The sequence below is a fragment of the Larimichthys crocea genome, chromosome I (genome assembly GCF_000972845.2).
Source record: "Larimichthys crocea isolate SSNF chromosome I, L_crocea_2.0, whole genome shotgun sequence".
Lineage (NCBI taxonomy): Eukaryota > Metazoa > Chordata > Actinopteri > Sciaenidae > Larimichthys > Larimichthys crocea.
Window position 1 is genome coordinate 41,343,634 of NC_040011.1, and position 22,819 is coordinate 41,366,452.

Consider the following 22,819-nt stretch of genomic DNA (forward strand, 5'->3'; position numbering starts at 1 on the left):
TTTGTTATTTTGAGATAATCTCGAGAAAATAAGTGAAATTAATTTGAGGATTAACGGAGGAAATAAAACTAATGTATGACCACTCAGGGCTGACAGAACCTCAGTTGTACTTTATGTTTGGTGTTAATTGGCAAATCTTAGTTTGGTAACTGAAGAATTAAAATCCAGCCTCAAGCAATGCTGTACTCTTGTTTACAATATAATATTTGTTTATATATGTTATGAATATTGTGCTTCCTCAAAACTCTTTAACATGCGATAGCTTTATTTATTTTTCTTGGAAAAAGAAACAAGAAGAAATAAGAGTTAAAGCATTTGTGGTTGTATTTACTCTCTCTCTCTTGTTGTAACCAAACTTTTCTATTTCAGGTTTAACGTGCTACAACTGTAATTGTGAATGTGTGTCTCTCTTGGCTGGTTCTGTAAATTGACTCTGGGTTAGGCAGCACACAGTTGAAGGGTTTAATAAGGTGTTGTTGTAGTTGTTGACAAGGTGACTTTCTCCTGATAATGAGAGAAACAGGTAGAGAGCGGATCTATTCATAGGATTTTTACCTCTGGAATTACATTATTATTACAGGGTTGCAGGGAGTGTGTGTGAGCATGTGTGTGTGTGTGTGTGGTGCATATGGTAAAACACTCTGCAGGTCTGCTGTTAGTCACACTCCTGCGTCTCAAATTGAATTAGCGTTGACAGCACACAGCGCCGGCCGCGTGTATGTGTGTGTGCACTGGGGGCACTAGCTGTTGGCAAGCTGTCTTGTGTGTGTGTGTGTGTGAAACAGAAGAGAAAGAGGGCCTTCCCTCCCTGAAATCAATTAAGCGAGTATAGGTTTGTAGTTGTGGGGGCCGCGGGGGGCACATCCTGTAGAGGGCAGCCCAGACAGACAGCACCATCTGGGGCAGCAGGCAGGTCGACCCTGGGTTGAGACATGAAAGAAGCGGGGCAGGGATAAGAGGAGAGGAGAGTACAGGCCGGCGTTAAATCACTCTCTTCTCTCCAACGCCATACCCTCACCCCAGCCCCCTCATCTGCCATCCGATACATCAGCCACGGAGCATCATTCTCACTCAATCACTCTCCATCTCTTTCCTTATTCCCCCCCTCCTCTCTCTCTCTCTCTCTCTCTCTGCTGTATCTGTCCCAGGAGTGATAACCTGTCATACACAGGAAGCAAAAAGAGGTAAGAACGATCAATCCCTGTGTCAGAGATAGGGGCAAAGAGAAAAAGAATATCTCACATCTCTTGTTCCAAAAGGGTTGATTTATAGGTGTGTATTAAATAAAACTAAAGCCAGAGAGCGCCTCTCACACACACACACACACACATGCACCTGTACAACCCTCTTCAGGTCCATCAGACAGAGGAAGGAATTAGCACACACACACACACACTCCTTTAGGGGGAGGGGTGGCCCCGTGTGATGGACAGCTAGGGTCAGAGTGTGCGTTGTGTTTGTTGGTCATGAACTGAGTGCTGACAGCCCTCTTCCAGCCTCCCTGAAGTCCAACACACACAGCTCATTGATGACAAAAGAAAAGTAAGTGAATTACATTAAGAGGCCGAGGTAAAACACGATCATTCACGTGACTTTTAGCACGTTAAACTGATGGACAATACAGGTGTGTAAATATTAACAACAGAAAGTAAAACTACGCAGCTAAAATGTTCTCTCTCATTGTTATATTAACATGCAATTCAAATTTTAATGTGGCTAGTAAAAGAGGAGCCAATTTTAAAATATTTTATTTTGTTTTTCTTTAACAATTTTATGCTGTTCATCATGTGTTTTCTGTAAAATAATAGTAACTATAACTGTATTTAGCTGTAGTGTTTTGGTCATTTAAAGTAAAAGTAGCATTACCACATAGAAATACTAAAACAGTAAAAGTTAAAAGTACAGCAGTATTTGCACTATAATGTACTTTAATTATCAAAACCTTGCTACCAAAATAAATTATATTATTTGGAGTAAATTTAAGGTTTGAGAAAAGAAATCTTACTGTTCTCAATTCTCACTTGATTATCTGAAATCCACACAGCTATAATTAAAAGTGTTAAAAGTACTCACTGTCAGTGTAATTAATTAGTGTTATTATTTTAATGCACTAACATGTAAGCAGTGCTTTGATATTGTAGTTAGTTTAAGTGGATCTCATTGCTATTAATTTATATATGTTTTGGAAGTTTAATCTTAAATCAGTGCACGTTTTTTTTATCTTAATCTGAAAACTAACTATAGTTGTGATGTAAATGTAGTGGAGTAAAAGTGTAATATTTCCCTCCAAACTGTAGTGGAGCATCACTTTGTTGCACAAATCAGTTAAATAATGAACACGCAGTATCACCGACTGGAAACCAGAGAGGTGAGGTGTGAGTGCTGTTGAGAGCTGTTTGTGTCATTAACACTTTCTTTGATAATGGCATGAGCGTGAGGCCCAGAGGAAACTCCCCAAAAAACGAAGCGCACACGCACACAAACATGCAGGCCAGGTGCCAGGACACATGTTAAAGCAGTTTGTCCTCCACTCATCTAACCTCTGCTCCTGTAAGACAGAGGCCTGTCAGGGAGCACATGCCTCTGCAATGCCCCACTGACCCGCGTCTACACACACTAGTGGCCATACTGCGAGCATATAGGCGCACTGTGGAGGATCTTGTTTGACGTGTGCTCGTCCATGTTTCCAGAGGATGTCCCTGAGATAGAAAAGGAGACATTGGTGGGTACGTGAGGAGAGAAATTCTTCTGCTCAGGAGGCAAAATGTAGTTTGGAGCAACGTACGCTTGCTTGATAGTGCAGTAGAAGAGCGCTTAATAACTGTTAAACTGCCCTTGCTTTTCACATTACTCACTCATTGTAATTCAATTTCAGCCACAGCTGGTTTCACTTTCAACTTTACAGCTGAGCTAAGTCACGTCCCATAATCTGACCTGATAAATAACCAGCTTTTATTGAGTTTGCAGAGAAAATAGCATCCAGTATAAACCTTCACAAGAGACTCCAAGCCAGAGCCAAACACAAGTGAAGGCTGGAGGGCACAAAGCTGACTGGGCAAAAGACTGTGTGTATGTAGGTGTGTGTACATCTGCTTGTGAGTGTATGGCGACTATTATTAGGAGATAACTGACGTATGCGTGTTTGTGCAGTGTGTATGTTAATCTAATGAAGGCTGAGTATATTTACACATCCCGACTCTCGGCTGGGGCGTCTCTCCTGTTTCAGGATGCCATTTCACATGATTGGAAACAAATGACTTCAGGGTCAAGTTTCTCTCCCTTTACTGCCTGTCAATCACTCTGGAAAGGCCCAGAAAGTTCCCTCGCCGTGTTATTACAAAGTCGAATCAGCACAGTTTCCATGTTATTTCAGCCACTGCCTTCAAGAGGATTATGTTGACACATTATCAAGCCAATTAACAACGCAAAGGGGGCGTACAGCGTGGTTAATCATCGGCAGGCTGATAAAAGGTTAACTCAGCTTTAGCCGGCAACTTCTTAAACCAAAAATGTTTGTTAAGTTTGATAAGATAAGAAAGAAAAACTTCAAGTGAGTTAGTGAAGTTCGTTAACTCAAATTGGACACAGCTAGCCTTCAACAAAACCACAAACTACCTAATATACCTAATTTAATCTGTACAAAAACCGAAGACTATCACGCCACGTAACGTAAAACCACAACCTGTCATTTTTGCATTTTTTTGTATGAATTAAACAAATGTGATACAACACAAGGTGCTGGTAGGTGGATTTTCTTTTGTTTATCTTGGCTTGGGATGAAGTCGGGCTTTTCCCCTAGTTTACAATCTATGCTAAAAACTAACTAACTGGTGGTAGTAGCTGCATATTTAGCTCACAAAGGTTACACATCTTATTCAGCAAGTAAGCAAAAAAAATAGTTAAATAAGATTATCAGACTATTTATTTTACTAATTTAGAAGTTGAATGCCTCATACATTGAGTTAGGATTACTGTTTCTACATGTTCTATATACACATAACCACCCATAGTAGTACAAGACACTCAATAATTGGAGGTGCTTGTGTCTTATTCCATCTAATGTGTGTTTCTGTCTTGGTCTGTTGCAGAGCGGCAGGTGCAGAGTTCAGCTCTCCTGGTATGAAAGCAATTTGTCTAATTGAAAGATCAGGAATTAGCTGGAGGTTTGAAAATGATTGTCCTACAACGCCAAACATGGAAATGACAGACAGTATCAAATAACCAGCACAGATTATGTCTGTCTGCAGACAAAGGGCAGGCTGTTTGATAGCAGCGCACCTGACCGCGCTCTGAAACACGGGGCCATCCCCCTGACTTGAGTTCCTCAATTAACTCCTTCCTGCTATTTCCACGTCCAGCACGCATTAGCTCACTGCCATGCATGGCCATGACAAGTAAATTGCTGTTTGGTTATGACCGTTTGTCGGGAAACAGGCCATTTCCCCCCGCTTTGCCTAAACCGCCGTTCCTAGCTCTGCTGAGAAGGAGGGAGGAGGGATGGTGCTGGGGTTTGAGTCTGAAGCTGAAGGCAGGAATTATCACATCAGTGGCTGAACGGGCGTGCCCCCTTTTGGTATGGACAAAAAAACACAGCATTATGTTGGCCCACAGCAGTGGGAGGTTTTCATTCGGCACACTAGAATATATTTTTATGAAAAACCGTCCACCCGTCTCCAAAAGTCAAGTCTTTAGACAGCAGTATTGATTTACTGTTGATCCTGGAACAATGTTACAAGAACGATGACACGGCCGCTTTAGCACATTTTAGAGGGCAATGAGCCTCATTCCAATCTCGTTATAAACTGCGTCTAATAAACGTCTGTATAGAATAATCATTTCAACCCCATGCGTCTCTGATTAGTCCTGTTATTGGTAATAAAGTACAGGAATGGAAACTGGCCGCTCGGATCCTGGCAGCTGTTGTTCTTCCTCTAAAATCACAGAGAGACCTGATGAGCTCATATTATTAGTCAGGGGTGGCCAAGCCTGACACTGAGATTCAGCCGAGTTTAGAGCTCGAAAAAGCACAAAACACGCTTTTGTTTAATTTCTTATTCAAAATCATCTCCTGTTGCACAACAGCACATATGTGTTTCTGTTTCAAATGCGCTGTAAATTCATGCGAACACGACTGGAAAAAGTTTCCTCTTTCATCTTGTTTATACACACTGTGTGTGTGTGTGCATGTGTGTGTGTGTGTGTGTGTGTGTGGAAAAAGAACATTTTGCTGGTGTATGAGCGGCACAAAAATATGAAAAATACTTTAATGGGCACTTAAGGTCAGTTTAACAGTCATTCTCATGTTCATTAATATTTATATTACATACCTCAGGTCCTATTGCTGATGCTCTTTGGTGGTAACACCGTAGTTAAGTAGTAGTTAAGGCGTAAACTGTCCCAAATAAAGATCTACATCCTGTCTACATGTCTGTTCACTCCAATGCTGGTACTTTTTGGCTCTAGTTGAGTGTGCACGGTGAAGAGGAGCGTCTTGTGATCTTTTTCTGGATCAGTTTGTGTGCTGGTAAATCCAACACAGTGTACAAAACAGTTTTTAAATACAAAAACGTCTCCTCCAGCCATAGTTCTCAGTCTTTATTGCTCCTTTGAGCCCTCTCTGTTTTGTTGCAATAAACTTTGGCTTATTACACTCAATGGGCCGGAGCCTGAAAGTGCGGTCCAGCTGTCAGAGGCAGTGGTTGGTGGTCGGGTACCACGGAGACTGACGCAGTAGACAGTCTGTGGTGTCTTCGGCTAGTTTGGTGTGACGGGAAATAGCTGTGAGTTGGGGGTTGAGGGGGAAGCTGTAGCGGTAAAGACAGTAGGGGCCTGCAGTGTCAGAGAGATTAGGGAGGAGAGAAGGCCCCTGAGGGCTGAGGGGGCTGTGGAAGGGGAAGAGGCAGCGGGAGCTCCCCGGAGACCCGTGAAGACATGGATCCCTACAATGGGGAGTTTTCTTTGCCTGCAGCGCTGAGAGAAGTGGAAGGTCTGTCAGCGGAGAGAGCGGAGGCAGCCCTCGCAGTCTGTCTGCCCCCAGGGAGGAGATGCCTCTGCTGGACAGCGGCGAGCTGGACGAGCTGGAGGAGGCTTTGCCGTAGAGAGGAAGAGCGAGGGTGTGGAGAGCAGCGTCCTGGCAGGCGAACGTGGAAAACGGGTGAAGGGATGAGGAAGAGGAGAGAGGGAGGAGGCTCTTCACACTGCTGGTCGGCGACCCTGAGCTCCCTGTGGAAAAAGATGTCGAAAAACTTAAATCACAAAGATAAAAAAAGAAAAGAGCTTGGACTGTGAAGTAATCAGAGCTGGGGCACAGTACCTTGGAGCTGTATGGCAAATGGCTTGAAGTCTAAGCTGAGAGGGCCTCTCCAGGGATATGACTCCAACAAACCATCCAACACTCCCCTATAGACACAAACACACACACACTGTAAAAGCACTAAAAAATGTTATTCCACGTATTTAAATATTGGTTCTGAGAGGTGTGAAATTCTGCACTACACAGTTCAGCTTCATTTGAAGGTTTTATGTGGTGTCAAATGTCAGTGGTTGAACCTTAAATCCCTCTTGGGCACTTTAGTGGAGTACTTTCTGAGCTCAAACAAGTGTCGACGTTTGGTGAGGTTTTCTGTACCTATTCCTTCCTGGATCTCTGAAGCCCTTGGCGAACGGGTTCCTGTCAATCTTTAGTTTGGTGATCTTGTCCAGGAGAGAGAAGAGCAGACATGGGTTAGGGTGGACGTGTCAACCGCTGATGTGTTAAGCTAACAATGAGCTCATCTTTACAACAGCACGGAAAGCGGCAGAGCTCTCCCTGAGGGACTGCATCTCCCAGCAGCACCCAGGGCGACCAGCCATGTCAAACAGGGTTCTTGGAGGTCGTACAGTTTTATTTGGTGCTTTAATGGGCTGTGGACTCCAGCAGTCGTCCCAGTCACAGCTCGTTATTGAGTTTCTGTAATAATACGTTCGCTGATCGTAAAATGAGCCCTGATGAAAAGAGCTGGCAGTCCCCGCGGACGGCTCTGTTACTGGAGGAATGGTAGCCAACAGTGGGGTCAGCTCTTCTGCACAGGAGAACACACACCAGCTCTGAGCAACTGGCCAGAAAATCAGGACACTGAAATTTATAACTTTGCTGAGACCACAGAGAAGTGTGCCTCATCATCTTCATGATGTTCAGATTAAAGTATTTTTATGTGAGTTCAAGCAGGCCTGAGCTGTTGACTAGATCATCGAGGAAAATTTTAACTGTGATATTTGCTTTCTGACTATTTCTGGAAAACAGCAAGTAACCCACATTTCAATAGAAAATACAATCTTTTCTAAAACCCTGTTGGACACATCCACTGTTTGTGATCACCGTGCAAAGTATTTTACTGCCCTGTAGGATGAGTTAAAGGTTTTTACCTGCTGATTCTGATATGCTGTGACCGTGGTGAACTCCGTTTCTGGGAAGGAGAAGCTGTGCACTCCTTCAGCAGGCAGCGACTGGATCTGTGACAAGTCCATGCGAGGGTCGTGCCGGATGATGTGCACACGTGGCTTGTATTTGTGCATCGACTGAAGGATGATCTGTACGAAGAGATGAAGACACGAAGAGTTCAGTTTTAGAAGTCGAGCCTCAATTATGTCTTTTTCGTCTCTATGGCGAACTGCCGAAACAAACATATAGAGCCCCAACTAATCTGAGGATTCTTTTTAAAATTGACAAATTAATTGTTTGCTGTAAGAATCATAAGATAAAAGTGAAAAATAATCACAATTTCCTTAAGCTTACGTCAAAACATCAAATTTTTGAACCCAAAGAGATCCAATTTACTGTGACACGAGACAAGAAGCAGCAGAAGAAGATGGAATCAGAACCTTAATAAATGTAACAACATTTAACTATAAACTAAACTATAAAAATAAAATAATATGCTTTTTTTTCTTGTTGCGTAAACAAGTATTTATTTAAGCGTTACAGTGTACAGTTATTTTGTGGATCTTACTGAAACTTTTTTTAAAACATGTAAATTAATTAGTTACGCAGATTAACTTCAATCACTGATATATGAAAGTCAGGATAATAAAACAAAATATGATTTACAACAATGTTATAAGCATGAAAACACAACAATACATTAGAAAACAGTATTAGATCGCTGTTGTTTTACTGTGCAACACACTTAACTAACAAAACATCAGATATTATCTTATAAGTTTGTCATATAAATATTAATTAAATTACTAATTCATGGAAATTTTAATTATTTTGATTTGACATCTCCCCCAAAAAAAGAAGCGATCATGTAAAGTCTAGTTTGAAGTCCTTTAATTCTGCAAAAAGAAGTTCATCTGAGTAATTAATTAAATTTTAATTTTGCAGTTTTTAGTGTAGGTTTTGTGATCATAATTATTAATCTCATTTTGCATGTTTATTAAAGTATTTTGTGAAACAAACAGCCAAATTGCATGTTTATTAAAGTATTTTGTGAAACAAACAGCCAAATTAATATTAAAGTTTTCCTTTTACCAGTAAAGGAAAAACTCAAATAAAAATATATTTATGTGATATAATATATATATGCATAAACTTCAAAAAAGGTAACAATCAACACTTCATCACTGAAGTTTCAAACCAAAACGAGCGCTCCCACAGATTCCCAAAGAGGCCATATAAGGTGATAAACTGAGCACAACATCAGAGATGATCAGACTGCAGAAACAGTTTCTACATGACTTCATCGTGTACCGGAATAATGAATCCTCCAAACATGAAGATTCCAAGATGGGTTTATAAACACCAGGATCAAGTGAAAAGCCTCCTGTAGCCTCCCCAGTCACCACATCTGTCACAGCTATTCATGAATGAACCTTTTACAGGAAGTTCTGGAGCTAAGAAGGATTTCCACTTCCTCTATCCCTAAAAGACATACAGACTTTTCATCTTAAATATGTGGTTCAAGACAGCAATCTGAGCAGGATGGAAGCTGCCAGAGCAGTTAAAGACTGACTGACTTCTTTCCTCTCCATGAGTCAAAACAAAACCAGAGTAAACCAGATCAAGAAACAACTAATTTACCTCCCAACTTTTCCCCCTATAAAAAGCGCCTCACCTGAAGGCCTCTCTGCTCAAATGGTCACAGCTGGACAGAGAAAGAGGAAGCAGCGCATGCTCAGATGGGTTACCTACATGTCCCTTATCGTCCATCTCGTTGTTGGTGAGTTTGACTCGATCAAAGCTGATGACCTGACGCATCCACGTCTCTCCAGCGCACGGCGAGTCCGGGTGCACGTAGAGCCTGGGAGAGATGCAGGAGTGATCCGTGTTTCCAGCCACCATCCACTGCGAGCTGTGGTACACATACCTGCCGGGTGTGTACACGTGGAGGTGAATAAACCAATAGGTAGATAGTGAGTTTGGTAATTTAATACACATACACACACCTGTAGCGTTTTGAGTCCACGGGCATGACGTCCATCGCGATGTAGTACTGCTGGCACGGATCCAGATTGCGCACTTTTACGCGTACAGAAGGAAACATCCTCCTGGGGAGAGGAGAGAGAAGAAGCGCGGCACATCGATAAGAAAGGACTTTTATTTATTTCTTAAAAGGGGTCAAAGCGTGTTTACTCGTTGTGGATTTCACATCATAAAACCACCACACACAGAACGAGATCAGGAACAACAACTGGAGGCAGAAACTTTCCTTCCTGCTAGCGGCCAAGTTCACAGGAAAGTTCAGAGACCCCGAGGGGCCATGAGGGCATCTTCACTACCGAGATTTATAGCGTGTGTTCTCTCCGTAATTGAATAAACGGAAGCTAGATTTCAGCAAGTAGTTATGTCCCAATAACTCATTTCATGGACGGGGGAAAAAAAACAAGAGAAGAAGATGCACATGACCGCCTATCATGAATTCTTTAAACTTAAAGTTAATTTAATTGACCCAATATGATCTCTGTGCTGCCGGTCATATAATGTCATATAAAATAATTAAATCTGTTTCCATAATTTTCTAAATTTCAGTTAAATCCTGTCTACCTCATTTAGAAAGTTTCTGTTTCTTATTTTAAAATTCCAAAATATCAACTAAACAACAATGAAATTAACATTATACTGCATTTCTACATGTTAGCCCATTTATATAAAGATAGGTAAATATATAACACTGCTGTGTGGTCTGCACATTAACCATTAACGCCGCTGAGTTCAGCTCATTTGTTTACTAAGTGTTAAACTGACACTTCTGCTGCTGATTTGGGATTGACTGCAGCTGATAAACGCGCACCTGTGGCCGCAGAACGGTTCATATAAATGTTATATCATGTATCATATCAATGATAATCACCACTCCAGGTTGTATTTCATGTATAACAGACACTCAAACGAGGAAACTAACGTGGAATTATAAACGGGTTGGGGATTTTATTTTGAAACATCATCCGTGTTGATGCCGAGCTGCAGCGTGTGGAGGCCTGCCCATATTTCTGTGACATTAAACTGGCTTTTAAGAAGTTTTTCTTTATTATATTGAGACAAAGTATCGAGATGTTTTTTACAGAATCAAGGACCAAACCCTAAATCAAATTCTACAGGAATTTTGTTGCGTTTTTTTGTTTGTTTTAAACTTCAAAATAATTCAGCATACAGACAAAATTATAAATATTATTACAAATAGATCCAGCTTGTCAAAACTTATTGTTCCCCGCATATGTAGGCCAATTAAATTCAGAGTTTGTATGTTTTCTAGAACAATAACTCTCCATAATTGCCACAGATCTCACAGTTTGTACCTGCCGGCTTTAGTGATGATCATCTCGGTGCCGATCTCATAGAATCTCTTCCACAGCTCTGAGCCCTGCAGCTCCACTCGGACTTCTCTATCCGGGCGGCAGTCGCTCTCCTTCGGCTTGCTCTCCTCTCCGCTGGTGTCAGCCTCTTCAGCCCTGGATCTGACAGTCTGTCTCTCCGGGTCACAGGAAGTGACCTCCGTCCTCCTCGGCGTTGAACCTGCTTTCTTCATCTGGCTGACCGGATATTCGTTGAGGCCTATGAAGAGGCAAATACTGGGATGAGAAAAGAAGCCTATAATATGTGCAACATTTTTGTTTTTACAGGAGTTAGCTGTAACTTTAACTTCAGTATTTAAAGAAGCTGATATGGATGTTATGACTTTATAATATTACAAAAAGGAACGGGCAGAAAGTTGCTCCAGGTGGGCAACATTTAGAATATTTGCAAACTTTTCCCCCCTCAAAAATAATTTTATTTGATCATTTTGTTTTTAATTACTGGAATGTAGAGACAAGTTAAATTGTCAAAGTGTAATAAATTTATGAAATATAGATCTGATGAAGCACAATAACTTGTGTCATATGTTTTGTTGCTCCATCTCGTGCGTAAAATTGCGCGTATATTAAAGCAATGATGTGTTCTCTAATATCCAACAGTCCTCTCACCGGTGATGATGCTCGTGTCGCTGCCGGTGCCTGCAGCTGAACTTGACTCGTGTCCCTCCGACACTTTCATCCTCTTGCACGGTTTCCCGACCAGCGCCTCCACCGAAAACGCGTGAGCCCGGGAACTCAGACCCTGCATCTTAGCGAAAGATCCCGTCTTTCTGCGAGTTGTATATCCGTCTGAACTTTGACTTTGTCCCGCACAAGATTCAGTGTCCGAGCTCATTCAGGACAGGACGGCGTAGAACAGGCAACAGAAGCAGCAGGAGCAGCACCTCAGGAAGCCCCTCTTCTCTCACGGCCGCTCCGTGACGCTGCGTAATTGATCCGGTGAGTCCCCATGTGTTCTCCGAGACGCGCGCCCTCATCCAAAATCCTTGATTACTGGCACGCCTCTTCACCTCACTACAATATCTTCCTCTCTCCCCCCTTTATCCTTTCCTGTGTCTCCCCTTTTCTTTCTCTCTCTCACAGAGGTCTTGTTCCTCTTGTTCCCCTCTGCGCGTCACACAGAGGGAGGGAGGAGTGCCGCGTGCATTCCTCCACATGGGCCTGCGCTGTAAAAAATATCCACGCTCATACACACCCCGGCCTTAAATGTTAACTTCCAGAGCCAAATGACAAATATATGTTACTGCAAAGGTGAAATATAAACCTCTCTCTCTCTGAAGCAATCACACTCTTTGCTTTTGGAACTGTCACTTCTTCGAAACGATGCAAAAATGAGGCAGATTACTTTAGTATCAACAGGTGTAATTCGATTCAGGACAGCTCTTAAATTCAGGCCAGATCCAAAGAAACAAGTCAAATTAAGTAAATCAGTTGCAATTTTCTCACTTGAAGTAGAAAACTAATGAGACTCGGTAAATAACAGATACTTTTTGCAGTGTTCACCTGGTCCCAGTGGCATCCAGGACAACCAGCATCATCTTTACGCGCGGTGCCACCGTAAGGTGATGATACTGTTCAGGCTGAGCGGCAAAAGATGGATTAATTTTATTTTTATTTATTTAGTTTTGTGGCATTTTGTAACACAATGCAGGTTGAGTGGATTCAAAAATAAAATGAGAATTAATTCCGCAAAATTACAATGAAACGTCATAAACCTGCTGAAGAAACATAGACAGGATTAAAATCTAAATTCGTAAAGCTTTCTTCTCTTGTGTCTTTTTGGAGAACGAGCGCACATTTTGATCTGACCTGCGTGTTTTCCAGGTTGCTCCCTCCCCATTTAAACATCCGATAGATAAATAGAATGAACATTTTTAGAGCACAGAGGGGGAGAGAGAGCCTAGGTACAAATATTTAAGTCTTTTAATTCAGACCATCTGGAGGGTAAAATATCTCCATGAAACTCACTGCATTTCTGTTGAAGCTAACATTTCCTATATTAATTTGAAGGCTTTCCTTAAAGAGGTCTCTTGTCTCCCGTCTCTCCGGTAGAGAAGCTAGATTTTTTTTTTTTTTTTTTTTTTTTGCTTGTCTTTGCCGTGCCCGGTGAGGGTGTGCGCCAGTCTGGTTCTCATAAGTGCGGAGATCAGATGGAGTTCGGCGCACTGGGAAAAACTGGGCCGTAATGACAGCTCGGGATTATTACATTACTGCTCGACATGAAATAGATCCGCTTTACACAAATAAAAGTCAGCGAAGGCTCTATTTAAAATGTTTTTTAATCACATGATATAATTGCTGTGAGGAGAAAACAAATGAGGGCTGTGTTTACGGCACGGTTGGTTTGGTTGGTGATGGAAATCTCTGACAACAGCCGGGAAATGGAGAACTATGACCAACCGGAATCACATGCTCTCTGTCATCATAACCTGTTTCAGGGCTGCGGCCTGGATTTCTGTTTATTCTTTCCCAACTTGTCGTTTTCTTTCAATACTATTGCAGAAAAAAGTGCATCCCAAACACGCGGAGGGAAAAGTGCAACAGAAATAACCGTGTGCGTGTGTGCGTGTGCGCGCACAGGCCTTGTGCTTATTGAAATAAAAGCGACAGAAATAGCATGCGCAGTTTCCCCTCCAGTTGTCTCTGAGAGATTATTTTTCCATGTTGTCTTCAGCGGTCAGCTCATAAATCTTCGTCGTGGGATTATGGGATGTCAGCCGAGTGTTGACGGCCGTGCCGCCGAGTGATGTCTGTCTCTGCTGAACGCGACAGGAAGGCTGCTCCCAGTTGTTTTATGATTCTTTTAATCCAGTGCGAATCTGCATTATTCTCATTCAGGGATGTTTGGCACACGTGTTTCCTCTTATTAAGCGCAATACGCACGCCAGGCGGAAACAAGGGACTCCAAATCCAATTTGGCACGCGGCCTCAGGTTTCCATTAATGCGGAAGTTTGATGACCATGCTGCAATTAGGTTTTCCGATCATTTTGCGCCTTCGGGCTCGCTCGCACGCTGTTGATTTGCGGCCTAATTAATGATCATTGGTGAATAATTGGTTGAAATTTAGCGTTAGGCCTTTTGTAGGCTCGTGGAACACTAGATCCTGAAGGGGGGGCTTCAGTTTGAGCTGGTTTAGAGGAACGTTTAGCTGTTTATGAAGTCATTTTATTCTCAATTTATTTTATTTGTTTTATGACATTCATGGTGTGTGTGTGTGTGTGTGTGTGTGTGTGTGTGTGTGCGTGTGTGTGTGAAGCTGAAGGCTAGTGTCCAAAGAGTAATCACGACCAGTCATACACTCATGGTAGGCTTCTTTCTGTACTGTATATGTGCACATACTCACAGATTAGTGCATGTGTGTGTGTGTGTGTGTGTGTGTGTGTTTATAAACAGGCCTGTCTGTCTGTTTCTCAGTGCTGAGTGGATGTGACGGGGCCCCCTGATGGTTTGTTTTAAGTTGGATCCTGATGCTGAGCAGCTAGTGTGTGTGTGCAAGTGTGTGTGTGTGTGTGTGTGTGTGTGTGTGTGTGTGTGTGAGAGGGTTATTCTGGGCATGGTTTGCTGAAGCGGATGCCCACTCGTTGCCAAACGTCAAACTTCCACCATCCGTCCGCCGTGACATATGTGGAGTGTTTGAATATAGAACGCTGTACACACTTAGTGTGTTGTGGCACTAATGGGATGTGAGTTCTCCACGTTGGACATGAACGAAGGCTCACCTGGAAAACACACTACAGACCGAGACAATGACGTGCTAATTGTTTCCAACGTGGGTTACATAAATTTGATCTTGAGAAGAGTCAGGGTTTCAAGCTGTTTGTTATTTACACATGCTGTTGCTGGCTTCTTCTTCTTCTTCTATTGTAGACAGTGGCAAAACATCCCTGAGCTGCCATGAAAGAGAGACCAGGAAGATGAAGAAGAAGAATTGGCAAGTAAAGCTTTTTACAACACGACCTATTACAAAGTGACAAAATCCTACGACCCCGACATGTCATCAGCTCCATGGTGTGTGTGTTTGCAGTCACATCTGCTACTCATAACCTCTTTCTTGTCCCCCCTCTCCGGGGGTTCAGCTGTCTGAGGTCCAGAGTGTCTCTCAGAGTGTCGAGTCCCTGCAGGGATCCTCTCTCCATGGCTTCTGTTTCTGCAGCAGCTCTAAATGAAGAGTCAGTGTGACGCTGATCACCTCCTTCACCGCTCATACGACTTAATTGATTGGGTTTGCCAACACAGTTGCATCTTGGCCCTTGATTTGCAGATGAAAAGCATCTAAATTCTCTCCTCCGAGAAATGTTTGTTTGATTTAGTTTGGCTTCTGGTGGTGCAGAAAAACTCACCTGAACTACACGAGAGACCAGGGACTATACTCTGTTTCACAAAAATATGTTACTTTATCACCACCCTCCTCTACCAAACAAGCAATCAAACTATTTATACAGCATCTTGCATGCAGGTTTTACAAAATAAGGACGGGAAAACACCAAGGACGTAGAGATAAAAGATTAAAACATGGATTAAAAAACACTTTAACGCCAAAAATCAAATCCTTAAAAGATAGAATATTTTTAAAAGCTTACATTCAAGGAAAATGACGTTGATATTTTATGGTTTTCCGATTGAAAATATCAAAACCAACCAACACTAAATTGACCCCGCTCTCAAGTATTTTCTATGCTTGGACATATCCTGTTCCTCTGTGTTGTCCAAAAACTTTTAAAAACACATCAGTGAGTCACACTGTTGCGCTGGCCGACATATTCCTCACATGGGCATTGTAGTTTTTTTTCTGATTCAATCCCACGCACAGCGTCCTGCTGCCAGAAATACAAAAGCACCAGACCCAGTTAACCAACAAAAGTACTATTTACTCTTCTTTGAGTAACACTGGTTTAAAGAATAGCTACATTTCCATCTTTTGTAGGAACCAATGGGTTTGGAATTGGCACAGAGAGACAGACTAAGGGTCTGTTGGTTTCAGTCTTTTCTGATTTGTTGGCTGTGTGAAGAATGAATAATGTTGCATGCTCCAACAGGCCTTTCCAGTGTAAATTGGGTGTAATGTGCACTCTTTTTCTCTCTCTTCTCAGCACTCAGACAGCACCGAATCACATGCAGCCAATTTATGGTTTGATCCGTATTATAAAAGTCAAGCATGGAAGAGATAAAAATGTTTTTCTGTTGCCGTCCAACACCTTTCTTTTCTCCATCTCCCCGTGCAGCACCTCTGCTCTCTGGGTCTCTGGGCTGGCAGCGTTTGAGCAGCCTGGGCATGAGGCCTGGTACCACCGCCTTCCCCCCCCTGCCCACAGTGTAGGAAGATTTAATGGCTCATGTGCCACGGCATCCAGCCTTTACTGGCTCCTTCTGCCTCAGCCAGGCATCGGGCGGGTAACAAGGGATGAGGGCAAGAAAAGAAAAGAGGAGAGGAGAGTAACATCTCTGCCAAGACGCAGCCTCCTCCTCTCACCGCAAGTGTGTTGTGAATTATCTTCTCCCTCCCCCCCCCCTTCTTTTCTCTCTAAGCCTTTAGTTATCCCTTGCTACTCACCCTCTTCCTATTAAACACATATAGATCTTCATCTGTCCACAACGCTTTCATGAGGCCCTGCTGTGAATCCGGCTCCACGGTGCATTCGTCTCACTTGTTTGGATAGCTAATTCTTTTTGATGAAAATTGCCTTTTCTTCTCTCTCTCGCACTCTCTTCCATTCTCACTCTCCCTTCGCTCTCTCTCCATGACTGCCAGTAACCGTGTGGTTAATGGTTGTGGTAAAAAGAAACAAAAACAGCCGTAATTGATAATGAGAGTCAGACTTGGCATGTGAGGATCTCAGTCGAGCCGCCTTTTCTCTCCTCTCCATCTCATCAGCTCCTCGGACTGACGGCTCAGACGGGCAGCTCTGCCAAAGCAGGACTCTTCCCAGAAGGATGTCAAGGGATGGAAAACGAATCCGCAGGGTGTTAGAGTGTAATTTCCTAATGCCATAATGTGTAACTAGCACATTATGTTGTACTGTTTGGATAAAAATAATGCCGAAATGTGAACAATGCCAGGGCTCAAACAAAAACACACTTTCAGATAGTTAGCTGACTTAGCCGAGCGAGGGTTTGAAACGTGTTGAGGGCTCCTTTTCGGTGTTGTTAACATGCATGGTGAGGGGAAGTAGTAATTATTTAGGGGGTAACCATCGTTTTGTGCGTGTATGCGGTGGGAGGTTGTTGAGAAACCTCACAGTCACACATGTCTTTATCTGTTTTTGTCCCGCCGAGTGCAATCACACTGAACACAAATATTTTTTATCAAAGCCTCGCCACAGTGGAGGGGAATTATTTTTAGATTGCTCTGATAGATGAGGGGTTTCATATATCTGGATGTGGTCGGGGGAAGAGGAGGGGAGGGGAGGGGGGTGAAGAAGATCGAGTGAAAATGTTGGAGAAACGGAGAAAGAGTTGGAAAAAAAAAAAACCTGGCAGAGCCACAAAAGCTTTTAAAACAACATGTGAAAAATCTGCAGTTCTTTAACAGTTAGCTTGTCATTTTTATTTGCCTCTTCAGATGGTGGCAGCGGTTGTCTTTCAGGCAGTGCCAGCTGGGATTGGCTGCTGGCTGGAAGGCGCAGGCCTGGCCCCGGGTAGCACTCTTATTATCATCACCACACACTGTAATTCACATGTCAATCACAGCTCAGAGCAGTGCAGAGCTGAGGGGAGAGGGGCTGGTTAGAAAGGGGCCGCCAACTGGGGTGATGGGCCGGGCGGGCCGGGGGGCTACCCGCTGAATACTTCCAGCAGGCTCTAATCGGACCTTTCATCCCTCATCTCTCCAAAATGGGCCTGGATAGGGGTATGATTGGTTATACAGGGCTGGCCTGAACTGAAGCAGGAGACTGTGCCGGACTGGCTGCTGTAAGAATAGGAGTGACCTCTGAGGAAGGTTAAACTGTCAGAGTTTGGCCGGTCTGGCCTGGCTCGAGTTAGACTGCTCGGGTAGACAGGATGAAACCGAGCAAAGAATGAGAATAGAGGAAACAGTGTTAAACGAGCAAGAATTTTACATTTCTAAGCCAACAGTCACAAAGATGAAAATGTCTGTTATGGGTGAAGAACAGAGTGCAGAGTTTAAAGACAAAAGACTGTGTGTCTACCTGAAATGCTCTGGTATGAGAACTGTCCTTTTATTCTAATGTGACCCACTCCGGGCTGGATGTCGTATCATGGATGTCGTATCCGTGACATCACCCGCAGGTTTCTGAAGAGCTGTTATGAAGCTCAGCTGGTTGATCTAAAAATCAACGAAGACGTGGATCATCTGCGGACCTGAGGCCTGGTTGCTCAAACAAGCCACACACCTGTCAACCAAAGCGGCCACACTGTTAATTCTGCATAACTTTAAGTCTTAATATAATCTGAACAGGTGAGTTCTATAAAAATTCAAATAGTTTTTTGTAGCAGGCTGTAAACATGTTGATTTCTGCTGTGAAGTTGGACATTTGAACATGGGGACTTATGGAGACTGACTCACTTCTGGAGCCAGCCTCAAGTGGACGTTTGAGGAACTGCAGGTTTTGGCACTTGAGCATTAGCTTCACTTCAGTCATTTAAGCTGCTGCTTGATTTGGCAGCTGTAACATGAATTAAACTGGAAACGTTTTTGCTCTGACTGCTCATTATGATTGCACAGTGTGTTGACTATAAAATAATCCACCACCCACGTTTAGATTTGTTCCCTATAAACCTTGTTATCACTGTGTAATTCTGTCTGCTACCACACACATTTTCCAAGAAAATAAAAGCTTGACGAAACATTTTATCTCCTAATGTCTTCTTCTGTTAATGTTCCAACCCCTGCTGTAGTTACTTGTTTGATAGAAGCAACAATAATATTCAAATTGTGTCATTACTGTGCACATCATTATAACAGCTGCTGCCTGTCCTCAAATTCAATATAAAATTGTGACGATCTCAATTTACCTCCACTGTGAACATCTCTCTCTTATATTTCCGAAGTGGTGTTGATCGTTACTTCACGGCGCTCCACTGTGCAGCACAAACATTAATACCACATGGAAACTGGCCTGTGTAAAGTTGTGTAATGTCTAACCCAAGTTACATTTCACATAATAACACAACATACTTGTGCAAAAAAAACTGCAGTTTCTCAAACATCCACTTGAGGCTGGCTACAGAAAATCTCTAAAAAATATATATTAAGGCTTAAAGTTATGCAAAATTAACAGCAAGGCCTCTTTGATTGACAGGTTCTGTTACAGATGCCTTGTTTTAGCGCCCAGGCTTCATTCGGCCCACCCCAGATCCACTGATGATCCATGTCTTCCACATTCTGAGCTTCAAAACCGCTGTTGAGAAACCTGTGGCATACTTTGTCCATTCTTTATACTGTCCCTGGCTAAACCCTAACCACTGCACCGCTAAACACATATATTTCTCCATCTATGCATGCACAAATACAGCAAAGCAATTTACACATTACTAAAAATGTTTTCTAGCACACATACTAGTATCTGGTGCAGGGCCCACTTGCATTTCCACTGCCATCACCAGTGATACACTCTGACACAACACCTGTGGACATGAAAATAACACACACTGTTCCCGTCAGTGGTTTTGACACTGATATGTAAACTGGAGAAACTAATTAATCGTGCTACTGCGCAGCTGAAATCACTCTTCAGAAGAAAGAAAAAAAATCATTCAGCATCTCTTCAGTCGTATTCACATTGTCCTCACATGTATAGAAAAGCATTTTCTCTTTTTCTGACTTTATTCCCACCCCGAGAGACTTTCTGCAGCCCCGTAGAGACACTATAATTTAAACGCTGCCCGAAATGGGAACTCAAAAGACAACATGCTATTTCAATCAAAAGCCCAGTTCGAGCCCCATCATCCCGCCTGCCAAAGCGTGGTGTAACTCACACACATAAACATACACACACACACACACACGCAGGGGACTCGCCTGCCAACGTGTGGTTTGCATTCATGATGCCTTAATGCCTTGTGGTTAGTGCTCTATCAGAGCCATGAGAAATGATTTATTAGTGGCTCCCGCCTGTATTTATAGATAATGAACCTCCGTCAGTGTTAATAAAGAGATCCATTCTCAGCCTGGAAACACAGCACCTCTTTAAGGGATTACTGTCACTGCTAAACAATAGCCGGTCCTCCAAAGATAGCCTTGTATAGCGTGCGTTTTGAGCAGTGTGTTCATGTATGTTGAAGGAGAGGGGGTTGAATTAGTGACAGGCCGCAGCGAGAGAAACAATCCCTCTGTCCGTGTTAACACAGGCTCTTTCATTAAATATCCACATTTATCTTCACACAAACTCTGCCCTTATTGTATCCAAACGTTTCAAGTCAAAGCGTCTCATTCTTCAGGCTCTCCATTCATCCGTTTTTATAGAAGCTGCTGTTGGCAGTAGCCGGTCCTCGTTTTGCTGTGGCTCAGATGTTGGAGGAGATCGAAGCGGCATGAATAAGTGTTTCCCTCATAGGCCTACTTTTGCACTTTTATCTGTCTATATGTCAGTCACATGCAAAAGTGTGTGTGTGTGTGTGTGTGTGTGTGTGTGTGTGTGTGTCATGACGATGATGAGGATGAAAGGGAGACATGGAGACACATGAGCACTCTGGCAGTGAAGTGTGTTTGTGTGACATCATTCTGTCTCCCTCTGGTTCCAATCAGCCCATCCTCCCCCTGTTAATGACACCTGATAGATTAATGACTGATAAAGAGTGTGTGTGTGTGTGTATCCATGTGTGTGTGTGTGTGTTTGGTAGGGGCCCACAGAAAGCCCGCAATCAGACGGCTCTCAAATTAGCGCTCCATAACTACATCCTGACCAGGGATTAAACTTTTGAAGCGCAGGAAAGTCCTTCCAGACAATCAGACACACACACACACACACACACACACGCGCGTAGGCTATCACTTTCATCCACAGCATATCACATTCACATTTGTCTTCTTTCTACCATGGTGAACTTTGACATGGTGAGAATCAGGGGTGGTGTCGGGGATGTCATCAATTTTAGCAGCTTACTCTTATATCCTCCAACCCTCCCCCTCCGTTAAACACACACTCACACGTCGCTCACACACACACACACTCGCCTCACAAAGGGCATACACCAATAGTCAATGATGCCTTAAGATATTATGGTTCATATGATATCATCCGCCCCATAAAGGACCACACATTCATCATAGAAACCAAACACACATTTTACAATCCACACCTCTCTGCTTCAACAGCGTCAAGTTACTTTATTTTCAAGTATGAATAATGATGTTTATTTATTTCAAGTTTAACAAAGTGTTTCTCAAAAAGGAAATATGCAATTTACAGAACAGCATGAATAAAATCATAATTTATAAAGTGAAAGTGTGTAAACAAACAGCAAAACACAAACACAGAAAGCACATTAAAAAAATAACATTTACTACTAAGACATCCTTTGGCACAGAATTAAAGTTCCAACTAATATCTATATTCTTTTATACTTTTTATTTTTATTTTATTTAATAAGCCATGTCGACTTTTTGATTTCCAGGTTGTGAAAAAGTCTCTTCGGCTGGTGTATATCCTCCTCAACCATTACTAGCCTGTGTTTAAACTTAATCCACAGACTACCTGCAGGTATACTTTCTGTCATGTCACGTCACAGGTGCTTTTACTCTATAATTCAATTTTTTTCATGACTTTGTCAAGTTTGTTTTTTATTACTTCATGTCATTGTTTTCTGTTTCTGTTTTCAAGAGACCTTTCCACTTTTCTAGTCTTCCGACCATTAAAAGCGCTTTTACATATACATATCTCATTCACCCATCCATACACAAGCTGCTAACTGCTCATCAGTTCAGGAGCCAATCATTCACAAACATTCACTGATGGCAGAGCCTTCAGGAGCAATTTGGGGTTCAGCCCTAGGATGCTGTCTAGAGGAGCAGGGGGTGCATTCATCTGATTAGTGGATGACCCCGCTCTACCCCCCTAAACAACAGCCACTGTATCTTAAATATGTCGGTAGGATGAGGATCATCTTATTGATCATGATCATTGTGATCAAGTTTACATGAGAGGAGTAAAGATTAGATTAGATAGATTAGATTAGATATATACTTTATTCATATTAGATTAGATAGATTAGATTAGATATATACTTTATTCATCTCACCATGGGGAAATTCACTTGTAACAGAAAAACAAAAGTAAAAGCACAAAAAACACGATAAACAGACAGAAATTAAACAGACAGAAGTATCTATAACTACACAATAAAGATTGTCTCTGCATTACTGTAATAAATGTTTACTCTCTGTCTGTTCGAACTTTAATCCACACAATCATAACTGTTCACTGCTTCATCATTATTTGTACCTTTCAGTGCACTCACACCTCAGTCACAAGGAGGAGTTGGTGGTAAAGTGTATCGCTCATTGGTACATCAACAGTAGTTGCTGAAGGAAAGTAGAGAGTCAGCTTTCCTGCATTATCGCAGGTTGGGATATGAACCAACAGCCTTACAAAGGCCTCCTTCCCGAACCTCTGCAGGCTGCTAAATCCTTATTAGGGGCCTTTCAGAGTCCAGGTGGGACTGTAGCCTCATGGCGTTCAGCCACGAGAGCTCCAGTCTGTCAGTTCTCTGCTGTGCCCACCGTCTGATGTGAGGATAGTTTCTCTCTGAGTTCAATAAAAACACTGGAATAAAAAGCCTTGAAATGACCTATGTGTCATAATTGGAGAAAAATACAGATCAGTGCATCGTCCTCCGATGGAAAGGTGCTCAGTGTGTGTGTGTGTGTGTGCTCTCTGCTCCTCCTGTGAACCTGACAGAGGTGACGTCACTGAATCTGGAAGTGATTCGACCAGGCAATGATGCTATTGGCCACGATTCAGAAGAGGGTGTGTGTGTGTGTGTGTGTGTGTGTGTGCTCTACCATGCAAAGTCAACATGGCTGAA

The 22,819-nt window shown here is 42.6% G+C and overlaps 1 protein-coding gene across 1 annotated transcript; it reads right to left on the reverse strand.

Annotated features, from left to right (window-relative positions):
* Positions 1-5,146: 5,146 nt before the first annotated feature.
* tbx22 (T-box transcription factor 22) lies at positions 5,147-11,969 on the reverse strand. The gene is made up of 8 exons (XM_010732938.3): positions 11,443-11,969; positions 10,777-11,032; positions 9,427-9,528; positions 9,173-9,347; positions 7,405-7,569; positions 6,629-6,693; positions 6,314-6,399; positions 5,147-6,222 (listed from the first exon to the last, which is right to left on the reverse strand). The coding sequence occupies exons 1-8, from the start codon at positions 11,666-11,668 to the stop codon at positions 5,687-5,689; spliced, it is 1,611 nt and encodes a 536-aa protein (XP_010731240.3). The 5' UTR covers positions 11,669-11,969; the 3' UTR covers positions 5,147-5,686.
* Positions 11,970-22,819: the final 10,850 nt, after the last annotated feature.

Excerpts from the sequence above, each read along its gene's own strand:
- tbx22 (XM_010732938.3), bottom strand. The coding sequence starts at position 11,668 with ATGAGCTCGGACACTGAATCTTGTGCGGGACAAAGTCAAAGTTCAGAC. Across the intron at positions 11,033-11,442 it reads CGACACGAGCATCATCACCG|GCCTCAACGAATATCCGGTC; the intron begins GTGAGAGGACTG and ends GCCTCTTCATAG. Across the intron at positions 9,529-10,776 it reads ATCATCACTAAAGCCGGCAG|GAGGATGTTTCCTTCTGTAC; the intron begins GTACAAACTGTG and ends TCCTCTCCCCAG.